The 13217-nt window shown below is 35.9% G+C and overlaps 1 protein-coding gene across 1 annotated transcript in view; it reads right to left on the bottom strand.

The window, feature by feature from the left end:
• Positions 1–13217, bottom strand: part of DMTF1 (cyclin D binding myb like transcription factor 1) — a 67457-nt gene that overhangs the window by 15623 nt on the left and 38617 nt on the right. The window contains exons 8-13 of the mRNA XM_044678710.1: positions 10994–11151; positions 9487–9519; positions 8028–8137; positions 5399–5627; positions 3979–4130; positions 2041–2250 (exon numbers count right to left, since the gene is read on the bottom strand). Coding sequence (XP_044534645.1) covers positions 2041–2250; positions 3979–4130; positions 5399–5627; positions 8028–8137; positions 9487–9519; positions 10994–11151 — 892 coding nt within the window. The remainder of the gene's footprint in view (positions 1–2040; positions 2251–3978; positions 4131–5398; positions 5628–8027; positions 8138–9486; positions 9520–10993; positions 11152–13217) is intronic.

Below are 13217 nucleotides of genomic sequence, written 5' to 3'. Positions count from 1 at the left end.
AAACCTACTGGCAACACATAAGCAGAATTAAATTTAAGGATCCTATTTTCTTATATATATATAAAAAAGGTATCCTGATGATGAGAAAAAACAAAACAAAAACCTAAGAGGTATAAAGTATAGCATGTCCTAGATTTTGACAAAAAATTCCTATCTATATAAATATGGCTCAACTATAAATTTTAAAGAAACAGAGTATAAAAGGGGCTTTGGAGGTACCATCTAGTCCAAGCTGTACCTGAAAAGGAACCCCCTCTATAACATCCTGAAAGAGGCCATGAAGAGACTTGAAGTCCTCTAGGTGAAGGAAGAATCTAATTCCATCCCTAAGCCACTTTTGGATTTTGCTGAATATAGACTACAAAAAAAAAAGCTAAGGACCACACAGAAACACATGTCTAAAAGCATGAAAACTGGTTTCTTGGGTTAAAAGACTATGGCTCTAACGCCATAAAGTATCTCTTGAGAAAAATGTTTCCTCCCCTCTTCCAATTTACCACTCAATGCTTTCTCAACTTGCAATTCTTTGTTGAGCTTCTGCCCCAATGAATAGTAACATTAACTACACTTCCTTGCCAGATTTGATCTGTGAACTTGTACTAAGTTGCTTACACTAAGTCTAGAGTTACATAGAATACATATCTGGGCTTCAGGAAAGTGCCTAATATGAGGGTAAATGATATGAGACTTTCCCTTACATTCATTGAAAAAGCTGGGGCCATCCATGGGGAGCTCCCTCCCCTCTCTAATTCCACACTTCAAATCATTCTAGTGTTACCCCAACCCTTGTCCTTCACCCCTTCACCAACAACACCCCTTCTTCTTGTGCTATTAATTACAGCCCTTCCTATCTCCTCCAGAAGCTTGTCCCTTCAATTATCTCCTCTCTTCCTAATTTTCAAGGTCTCCTTATCTGTTTACTCCTCTGATGCCTATAAACATGCTTCAAGTTCCCCATTCTTAAAAAAAAAAAAAATCCTTGACTTGATCCTATCCTATCCTACTCGGTGATTATCCTATATTTCTATTCCTTTTCAAAGCATAGCTCCTAGAAAAGCTCATCTATATCTGCTATCTATTTTCTTATATTCTACTTTTCAAACCCTAGCAAACTACCTTATGTCTTTACCACTGGATCACTCTAAAGGCACCATTGATAGATTTACTGATAAATCCAAGAGCCTTTTCTTGGTCCTCATTATTCCTAACCAAATCTTTTCTCCTCTCTAGATTTTCATGACTAGGCTCTGTCTGCATATCTCACTGCTCTATCTCCTCCACCCCTGCCTCCCCCCAGCTACCTCTAGGTGATCACAGGGATTCCCAAGCATTTGCTTATCATTTTTATGCAAAAAATTCCCAAGTCTAAGTAACCACCTCTCAATTTTTTCCTGAGTCAGCCTAGCAATTCTAACTTCCTGTCTGACATTTTGGGGACCTCCTGCTGACATCCTAAACACACCATGTCCAAAACAAAACTCATTATTTTCCTTCCTAAACCATCCATTTGTGTTACCGGGGTCCAGCACAGCGTCTAGCTCATAGCAGACACTTAATAAATGCTCTCTGGGCAAGTACTATTAAATTGTTAATTTCCTGTCATAAGAAAACCTTCCTTGTGCCTAGATCACTTTGAATGTGCTAAATAACTGACTTAAAAAACAAACCTAAGGCCTTTAAATGATGAACTTCTGACCCTGACTCTATAAACTTAAAAATACTGAGTCATTTCTTAACTCATAGATTTTGAAAACTTAGGAGGCAGCATAAAATGCTGGACCCAGCTAGAATCTAGAGAGAACTAGGCTTGAATCCTGCCTCCAACACTTCCTAGTTGTGTGACTTGACTTACGTAACTTCTCTAAGCCTCAGTTTCCTTATCTGTAAAAAGGGGAAAAAATACCTACTCTAAGTACTTCTCTCTCAGTTGATGTGAGGATCAAATGTGATAATGCATAAAAAGGTCTTTGTAGACCTTAAAGCACTGTATCAGTTATTATTAGTAACAGTACTAATAAGTCACAAAGTGCAGGCACTTACAAACATGGGTGATCTGGACAGGAATCTGCAAAGCTGTCATGGGACTTGGAGAGATGCCTGTATTCTCCTCCAAGCGGGCAACTCGGATCTGAACATGCTGAACGCTTGAATTGGTATTAGTGTTTGGAACTCCGGGGCCTGATTTGTTCTCCGAAAGTGTTGGGTTGTTTTTTTGGTTCTCGTGCAACTGTTTAAGACCTTTTATCAAGACTGAAGGGAGATGGGTAGACAAAAAGAACATTGATTCGCCGATATCACCATCTAAGTAGCAAGGGAGGTGGGAGGAAGGGGTAAGGTGAGGAGGGAAAGTATTTGGAATAAATCGTTTGTTCAAAGGATGTCAAATATTACACATACAATAAATGAAACATTAAAAAAAAACCACATTTGCTGAGATGTTTCTTAGCTAAGCAAATTTTTATTAATGAAACACCAATGTTGCCTTTAACACTTAAAACATTAAAAATTGATATTTTGAAATATATCAACCAATCCCATCTAGGGCACTGAGCTATTATTAGTAAAATGATCTTTTTTTGGGATATTCTTTGAGAAGGGCACTATGTGTCTTTAACAATCTTTGAAATGAAATTTAAAAATTAAATATGTTATTACAAGGACTTTGGGACATGTGACTATTGAAGAGAAACATTAGGACTTACTGGTTTTAGCTTTACTATATCCTCTCATGGTAACTGGTAATCTCAGTGCTAGGGAAAAGAGATGGCAAATTCTTTGCATTCACTAATTATAGAACTGCAGCCACTAAGTGCCTGCACAAAAGGCTATTTCTATTGCCATTACCTCTTCTACCACTATTTATGACAAGTTTTCTTGATTCCCTTCCCTCTCTTTTGCTAATGTTAACATATTTTGCTTAGTTTCATGTTACAGAATAGCTATTCACAATTTTGCATTAACTCTTGGTTTTAAAAAACAATAGTTAAACATTTAACAGTGAGCCATATATCATTTTTTTTCTTTGAACAAAGCACTTCATTTAGCTTTTTGGGGAAAATTTATGGTAAGATTTTTTGAAAAAGGGGGCATGAACCTAGTTAGAATTCAACTTGGACAGACTGCAGCTCAATTTACCAATGAAAATCTGAGTCTTACAGATCAGTTAGTGAATGGGGACAAAAAGATGTAGTACCAGGGGTTCTTAGAAAGCTGAGCATACTGGTATACTTGACTTTAATCATAACCCCATATGAAAACCTGGAATTTACACATATGACATTAAAGTGTGAAAAATTTTTTTAAAAATGTTTTACAAAATTAATTTACCTTTAATAAAAGAGTAAAATTAGGACTCCTTTAAAAAGAAAGCTTCCTCAGGTTATCTGAAGTGATACTGCTGACTAAAAACTGACATATGCCTTTCCAGCAAAAAAAATCCTTTGCATAAACACTGAATTTCAAATTTCATCTGACTGTTCATATACATATACCATGAACTTCTAATCTTATAAGTTTTAGGCATTTCAAAGATATATTATCCTTTTCTGAAGGAGGAAAGGGAAAGTATTACTTATAGCTTGAAATGACAGGTAAAGAAAAAGTAGGAATACTGAGCTTTCCAATAAGTAACACAGGATGAATGACCAGAGTTCTTTGCATACCACTAGGGACCTTAATCATTCCTGAGTATGTGACTAATTACACACATGATAGAATTGTTTTCACTAGATTTCAGGAAAAAATGGTAACAAATATCGCAACATAACCAGATCAACTAAGGATTTAAAGTTATGCTTCTTTGAAATGAGATGACCTGTCTAGCAACAGAAAGTTAGAACTTTCAATTTTTAGCACTAGCGATAAGCACTTTAGTGGATAGTATTGAACATTATGATCATATAGGATCCTTAGTCAAACCAACAAATGTCCACTATGGTAACAGAAGGAAAGCATAGGCACACCTAGTTGATACATTACCAGGGAATGAAACGTCCTTGTGGTTTGCTATCTGCCTTTTGATGGTCCACCATTTACTTCGGAGCCATTGTGGTGAACGGACACTGCTCCATCCCTCGGCTAGTAGATCCCAGTTTATATCATTTTCATCGGCCACATCAAGCTCTGCTATCCTGACAGGTTACAAAAATGGGTGTCCGTTAGATGCTGCCCTTTGAGACTAAAGGGGACCCTACCCTTCTCTGTTTTTCCTATGACTGCTCCTAAGTAGTATGGCACTAGAGATCATGGGAGAGGGAAGACATGTTAATACGATGTTACTGCCAAGTTGCTGGGGACAGGATTCCAAGATGCAAGCCAGATGTTCCAGAGCTACAATCAATGATTTTAATTGGAAATGATTAGGAGGTTGTATGTGGCCAAATGTATCATTGTGCAAATAAATGGATATTATTGAGAGTTTAGAGTATTACCAGAGCAATATTTTATTTGTGCTCTGTACTTGGTTCAGAGTATGTATGATCCTGAGCAAGTGACTATTTTCCTGGGTGTCTTTTCAACTTAAAAATGGACGTTGGCTTATACTAGAGAAATATTGCCAAATGAGTAGTTTATTAAAAATACTCAAGGTAAAAAGCACTGTTTAAAAATGGTATAACTATATTTGGAGGCTAGGATGAACTATGTTCATGTTTTGTTTTTAAGTTAGCATGATGCGACTGAATTTCAGTATTGAAAACAAATCTAAAAGCATAGCATTGAGATGTCCCATCCTTGCCTACAAGATTCATTACCTCCCAAGTTATTCAGTTTTAAGTGTAAACTCAGTAGTTTAAATAAATCTTTAAATTAAGAAAAATACTTCAGTAACACAGAACTTGTCTAGTAATCAAAAGCCCTTCCTCTACAGCTAACCTGTTCACATTTAAGCCAGGGTGGTTGAAGCAACTAAATGAGGTTACTCTTTTTTAAAAGCTATATGTAGCTTGTATGAAATGGAGGCATTTTTTTCAGTCTAGTTTTTTATGACAGGGTAAAACCCAGACTAGGGCCCCCTTCTTGGCAGTCTCAGCAGAGCAGCCAAGGATTGAAGGGCGTGGAGACTGAACAACCCTCTTCCCCCTAACCATGGTCCCTCCAGGCCAGGGTTGAGGCACAATAATGGGACAGTGGAAAAGCTTGCACTGCCTCTGCCTGTGCCGTACCTGTTCTGTGGATAGAGAGAGGACTTCAGTCTCCAGGCCTTCAATCTGGTACCTTGCACGGGCACTAAATTCACTAAAAAGGAACAAAACACAAAACAAAAAAGAGCTCAATATGAAGTACTTAGGAACTCAAACAAAGCACGGGAAGGATGATTTTCTGGTTTTATGTATCCAAGGAAAGAGAGAAAAGATGGCCAATCAAGACTTTGATTCAGAGTAAGTGATGGAACACAAACCTCAAGATGAGATTGATTTCATCCTCTTTGGTCCACTCTGTCCCCCCACTCTGTTTCCAGTTCAGGTAGTTGAGCCACTTTGAGCGACACTGTTTTTCTGAGCGGGTCCCAACTCGTTCAGCCACAGCTGCCCAGGATACCCCCTGTGTGACGATGTCACCTGGCTCAGTGCTTGTCAGTTCGTGAACCACCTCTGCCAGCCTTTTCTCCTCCTCTTCTGTCCATTTCCCTGAAAGGAGGAAATCAGCTAGGCTACCAACACTCCCTATCTTCTGCATTTTTTTTGCAAAGCAGAGATTCATCACTATACATGCAAAGATTGAAAAAAAAAGCACACTGATATTTCCAACAGCTTAGTTTTTGGACAATCCTTTGAAGGACTTCCAAATAACCTACATCAAAGGTAACACTTGCCCCAAAGTATAAGGTATATTAAGAAGCATTAAGATTCCTGGAGAGAGCAATCAAAATTAATCCAAAAAATTAAATTTCAAGAGAGAGGCTGACAAAATGTTCAATTAGTTTTTTGTTATCCACTCTCCATGCAATTCTATGTAGCTCCTACACTAAGACATACTCTGAAAATTCTATCAACTTAAAACCATATATTGTAGAATGCAATGAATACAAGGACAGTTAAGAGAGGAAAGTAAAGTCCTAACACTGACCACAGATAAGAGATTCTTTCTATATTCTCTGGTCAAGGTCAGTGATTTAGAGATAGTCAAACTGGAAATAGGACAACTAGAAATTAAGAATTTAACAATTCAGTAATTAGGTTTGTCATTATACTATTTATAACAGTCTCCATTTGTAACCAACTTAGAGCTACTTTGTGCCTTGTGTTTTAATATCAATAGGATACTGTGTATTTCATAGGAAACCAATAAAGTTCTACCTATATGTGTCTCCCACTTTAAAATTAAGACGCTAATGTTGGACAGACCTTTTTAGTCTGGGCTAGTTAATAGAAGAGATTAGAAGCACAGGATTTTAGAAATGTATGGGATCTCTGAGACCACTTTGTCCAACATAGGTAGTACATCTCAAGGGGGCTAGGACCTTTGGATTCTACTTCTATAATTCCTCTCACCATCAGTCATTTCCTCTCTATTTTCATTGCCACCAGTCTCATTACCTTGCTGGACTATTACTGTAGTCTTCGAAGATTGTTTCCTATTCTTTGCTCTCTTCTGATTCTATCCTTTATAACCTGCCATACTAATCTTATACATAGAGCTGGTGATGTTACTCAGTGTACTTCTATGGCAACCTAATGCTTTCTTGTAAAATTCAAACAACTACTTCTGGCATTCAAAGCCCACTGTAAAGCACTTAATGGGTAAATGCATCAAAATTGCCTAAAAATGCAAAATGTGCCACTGTGTCATGGAAACACTAGCTCAAGTCCTTTTGAAAATGAGGGAAATCGACATTGTTCTGAATGATTTTAACTTACACAGAACTATACAAAAGCTTATACTACAGCTATATCTATAATACACAAAAAATTTCTATTACTCATAACTGAATCTGCACAGTTGTAGTACAACTGCACTGCAGGATCTCCTGCATTCTGTATTGCCAATACTTCCATAATTTTGTTCTGGCTACTTAAGATTTCCTTTGCCTTTTCAATTTGTTATTATTTCTACTGGGTCCTTTAAAATGCAATTTAAAATGCTACACACTCCAGAAAGCCTTCCTTTATCTCTCCTAATTGGTAATGAGTACTCTTTTTTAATCATATATTTGCTGGTATTTCTATTTTACACTTATTATACTGCATCATCACTATCTCTCTGTGTATGTTTATGTATATGTGTGTATACATACATACATACATACATATATCCCCAGTGTGTATGTAGATATGTATATAAGCTCCAGAAGGACAGGGATTATATCATATCTAAAACTGTGTAACTCACCCCAAATAGTGATCTGCACAGAAAGTTTGTTAAATGCTTAGTAATTAAATGTAGGGGAATGGCATTCCTACGGTGGAAGTATTTTCATTTCTATTTTCCAAATAGAGAAAATCCAAAATATAGCTTGCAGCTAGCTGAGGGTGTCTAATTGCAGCCCAGAAAATATATAAAACTGGAAGAAAGAAGAATGAAGGAGGAGAAGGCTAAGCAAAGAGGAGAGAGTGAAGGCTAATAAATTTTTCATCCCCCATTCCAATCTGGTAAGCAGAAACAACCTATTTTATACAAAAACTAAATAGAAATTTGGTGGAAATCACTTAATAGATTAATGCATCAAAATTGCCTCAAATGCAAAATGGATTCACTGTGTCATGGAATCATTGGCTCAAGTCCTTTTGAAAAAGAGGAAATTTTACATTGTTTGAATGATTTTAACTTATTCAGAACTATGTGAAAACTCATAATACATCTCTATCTTACACAAAAACGATTCAAATTAGACAAAAAGAGGTCAGTTTGACCTACTCCTAAAGAAACCAAAAATGCAATAGATGTAGGGAAGGGAAATTAGTCTTTGAGCTTTGACATTAAATTGGGATGGAAAGCTATCCACAGAAATAATGACATTTCTACACAGAGGATCACAAAAGGTTTAAACTTCACGCCCTGCAAGCAATGCTGGAATATTGAGATGGTACCTGTGTTGCAGGTATCCTTCATCAGACGGCATCGATCTTTGACCGAGGATGCGCTTCTTCCAAGTGCTGCCCCTATTGTTGCCCAGTCATTGCCATGTTTTATCCGGAGCCTAAAACAAGAGTCTGCCAATCAGCATTTGGTTCAATTGTTTTCTCCCTTTTTATTTCATCATTTATTCTTCATTCTTCTTCCCATATGACTGGTTTGGAAGTTGTGGGCAGCAATACTTTGAAAGCCAAAGTTTGAAAGTGTGGCCTTTTTGGGGGGAGTTCCACAGTTGTCTGTGGGTGAAAAAACAGGCAGCAATTGCCTTTTTCCTGGGTCAGAGAAGAAATAAGTAACTTGGATATGATGTCTTCAAAAAAGACCAAAATTTCCCCTTAGCCCAACAAATGCTATTTTGATTTGATCTCCCAGGAATTGCTAGATAATTCTTTTTTTTAAATAGTCTTTATTTTTTTTCCACTTGTACTTTGATTTCTTTTCTTTCTGTCCCACTATTTTATAACAGAATTTATCCTCAAATATTTCTTATTTCTTCTGATGTTATAAGACCACTGTTCCACTAAGGAAGATGTACTGTAGTGTAAAGAGAACTGGACTGCAAGTCAGAAGCCCTGGGTAGACAAAGTCTTGGCTCTATTATTCATCAGCTGTATGGATTTAATTAAACAAGTCACAACCTCTCTGGGCCTCAGGTAGGAGGGGTAGACTAGATGACTAATCTTTAAGGTCTCTTTCTGTTCAGTCTATATCCTATTGCCCTAACACACAAAGCTAAACTGAGTCTTCATTGACTTAAGAGTAACTGAAATAGTTTTTGCTAGGAAACAGCACACACATCAGCAATGTTTGCCAAGCCATTATTATACATTAAATCATGAGACAAAACTTGGCTTTTATCCTAATACTGAAGGTCTCCAGAAGTTATGCTTATGACTGGTTCTTTATATGTATAGCTCCTTTTAGGGAAGCATAGTGATATAAGCACTGGAGTCAAAAGTGCATCTATTTCAAAGAAAACAAAAAATGAGTTAGGGAATAAAATGACCAGGACACAAAAGACCTGAATTCTAGTTCTGGCTCTATCATTACTACCCACAGACAAATCACCTGACTTCCTTAAGTCTTAGTTTCCTCATCTGTAAAATAGTAAGTATTAGAATACCTACTGTGACAACTTTGGTAGGTTGTTGCGAAGATCAAATGAGAACATTATTTGTAAGTGCTTTGAAAGCAATGAAATACTTTAGAACAATAAAATATCATTTTTAGTAATTGCTTTGACATTTAGCAAAAAATGAATTTCAATTCTTAAATTCCCTTCTAGGGTAACAATGGATTTAACCACAGCACTAGAAAAATCTTCAAAGCAAAAGCTTTTAAAAACAGAAAATACAAAAAGTATATCAGACTTTATTCACTGAAAGACAAATAAACAGACAAAAAACAACTTACTCCTTGAGTTTTTCAATTTCTTCAGGAGTATACCTGGAATGCCAAGAAAAAAATACAGAGAATTAGTTAGTATGGAAGAATACAAGTAAACAACCTTAATAAAAATCAATATTTGTGTAAGAAAACAGCTTACGAACACTAAAGATGCTCAGATTGGATAAAAATATAAAAACACAATTATCATTAAGATACAAATCTACCTTTAACATAATCATAATTTTTAAAGGAGCTAGTGAGTAGGAAAACTAAAAAAAAAAATGAATGTGAATGTTACTTTTTCTTTCCTTCCTTCCTTTTAAAAAATTCTACAAGAAAACATCTGCTTTGATTGAAAATGATCTGAGAATAAGGATGCCTATTTTTTAAAGGTGCCAGCACATAGTTAATTCTTCATAGTAAGTCACAAATTGTTAGGTCTGGCATAAGACACTTTATGTTTCATATTCTTCAGGAAATTCTTTGTCTTAAATGCTTTTCTAATTTTAAACCAAGGCTTGTATTCACAATTTCCCCTCACCTTAATTTTTAGGTAAACTTAGACTTTCTAAAATCATAACTATTCCCTAAAGAGGGAAGGGTGTCAAAATTTCTAGAACTAAATTTTGTCATCAAAAGAAAAATTGCAGCCAGTTTCTTTACTTTTAAATAGTTATCATTAAGTAACTAGTTATATCAAATCACTTAGTACTACAACATGGGGGTTACATTCAAAATGCTCATTTGCCAACAAGTTGCTCATTTTGAAAATGTCAATCAAACTGCACATGATTTTTTTCTTCATCTTTCTCAACTGCCATAGAAACATAATTTCTTTCCTTGTATACATTTAATTTTCAAAATGTGCTAACATCATGGAGTTGGCTACCTGGGAAAAAAGTAGCAAAGGCCCATCGACAAGTGTGCCTAGAGTTCAAGACCTGAAGGATATCAATGCAAATTAAACTTTTAAAATTTCCATGCAGCAAGTAGCAAGAATATAGCTCTTGTACTCTTTCTGGACTATCTGTAACTATGAACAATGGATACTTTCGAATTCTATGCCTATTTTCATTACAAAAAGGTGGGTTTTTTTCTACTTTAATTGTGCAAAAAAAAAAAATCTGACTTTCGAAATGCTTATCTATGAAAAAGGGAGTATAGAAAATCTTGGCTACTGAATTATGATGAATTATTCTCATGTGTTACAAACTATTATACTAGAAGTTTATCACCTTTAGCAACAAAGTAGAAGTCAGTATGAGACAGTTTAAGATTTGGACTTCGGGCAGGGAGATTTTGTTACTAAACTAACAAAAGGGAACTTGTTAAAAGGTAGTTTCAGTCTCACAACACAAGCAATGAATGCAGGATTCAATAAAGGTAGGGCTCTAGTATAAATTCAGATTGGTCTCTTATCTGGACATTGGTTATACTTCTTACTACCATTTATAAGAAACTACATTTCCAAATGTATTTGTCCCTAGTCATTAGTCACAACATGGAGTATTAAAGTTTTCCATTTTCATACTTTCCCACATGGTTCCTGTCATCGTACATGCGAAGGACTCTTCTATAAACTGCAAACAAAGGCCGGTTCAGACCCCACGCTATTGTCCTGTAGAAATCTTTTCTTTCATCTTTTGACATCTCAAAGATGATTTCTGTGGCATCTTTTATTCCACGTGCCTAAATGGGTTATATTTGTTTGATTTAGGGATTTCAGATACAAATGCATACAACCATACTAAATTCCCCAAGTTTGCCATTTTTAATCTCAATTATGCCATTTAGAAAAACAATATATATATATATATATTTCATCACATCAACACTTCATCAGAAAAGTTCTACAAACTTAAAAGATACAAAAGAGAAGCATTTAAAAATATGAAAAACAAACAACAGCAACTTCATTTTATAAATGAAAGGTGTCAAATTGCTTTTAAAATCATGAAGAATTTATAACATTTTCTAAACAGACTATCTTTTTATAAAGTCGTATTGGTCTCTTAATTCAACATTTATTAAGTTCCCTATTGTCTACCTCTGCAGAAAGAACACTAAGAACATATTTTTCATAAGGAATTAGTTCTGGCTTACCACAATTTTTACTTTTCATTTTACTAAATCACCTCATTTTATAGATAAAGAAACTGAAGCTCAGAGAAGGTAGCAATTTGTCCGTGGACATATTGACAAGAAATAGCCAAAATAGTACTGGCACTCAGGTCTGGAGCTCTTTTTACTATGCCAGGTACCAGGTGCTGACTAAATTAACAGGGTTCTTTTGGTCAATAAATCACTATAGAAAAAGCACCGTGTATATAGTAACTGTTTAAAAACCAAGTTCATTCTTTTCCCACAAACCAACTCTAGCTCTGTAACAGTGTTATTCCTGTTGATCATTTTTTTCAAGAACATAGTCCAAAAACCTGGGAGTCATTCATGACTAACTCTCTTTCTTTTTTACTCTACATCTAGGTCAAAGAGCCTCAATCTTTTCCCCAATGCTTCATTTTTGTAGCTACCATTCTAGTCCAAATCCTTATTATTTCCAGTTTGGGTAACTGTAGTGGTCTCTCATCTGGTTCATTTCCCTGCCCTGTCTTTTTCCCCTCAATCATAGGGCCGAGAATGATAGAAGGGATTGTTTTCGAGGTGAGAATACTGGAGACTAAAGAACTTAAATGGCTTGAATGAGTTCAAAGAGCAGAGACTAGACAACAGATTTTTCTTTCTTTCACATTGTGTTGCTTCCCCCAAATCACAGCCTCCTTTTAAATATCATTACTATTGTTATTCTTGAAGAAATTACTAGTGGTCATTTGGTAGTACTTTTAGTATGCATTTTATAACTCAACTTTTTTTTCCTCTGTAGGTGTAGGTAAATATTTTTTTTAAGCCAGAAAAATTGTTTTTAATGAAAGTTCAGTAGAACAGGTTAAATTTCACAAAGTAATTGAAGTAACATCCATAGTATCTGATAAAGCCAAAACTTGGTGAAGTTAGGTAAATATATTCTCTACACTGTCCTTGGTAACTAAAGCTCACTTATAAATGTCTACCCTGAAAGGAGACATTCTTTACATTTAGATTAATTTCTGCAGCATATAAATTACTGAAGTTTGACATGAGCTTCATATTATTTGGTAATTATGCTGAAGACACTTGTATTCACTTCTACCTGGAAAGAGCAAAAACTACAAATAAGATTTGAGTTCAGTTGTGTTGAAAATCTGATAGAAGAGGGGGCAGCTGGGTAGCTCAGTGGATTGAGAGCCAAGCCTAGAGACAGGAGGTCCTAGGTTCAAATCTGGCCTCAGACACTTCCTACCTGTGTGACCCTGGGCAAGTCACTTGACCCCCATATTGCCTACCCTTACCACTCTTCTGCCTTGGAGCCAATACTGTGTATTGGCTCCAAGACAGAAGGCAAAGGTTTAAAAAAAAAATCTGATAGAAGAGTAGGGGAAACTGGGGGAATCATTGTCTCCCCTCCTCAGAACTCCTAAAGCACTTATAATCTGGTTCACTCATTTCCATAAACTTACTTATAACATATTAATGTCCAATGAAGTTTTACTCTGATGCCTCACTGTGGTATGGTAGAGACCTTGAGTGGATTTTTGAAAGCTATGATAGCTTATCGCCAGTTCTGGTAGGTCTTTCCAAGCTAGAAAAGTTTCAAGTTTAGGCCAAATGATGATATTTGTTGTTCAAGGACCAATGTAACTAAGCTTGCAGGGCCTCAT

This window comes from Gracilinanus agilis, chromosome 5 (genome assembly GCF_016433145.1).
Source record: "Gracilinanus agilis isolate LMUSP501 chromosome 5, AgileGrace, whole genome shotgun sequence".
NCBI classification, from domain to species: Eukaryota; Metazoa; Chordata; class Mammalia; order Didelphimorphia; family Didelphidae; genus Gracilinanus; species Gracilinanus agilis.
This window is presented reverse-complemented; position numbering and strand designations above follow the sequence as displayed.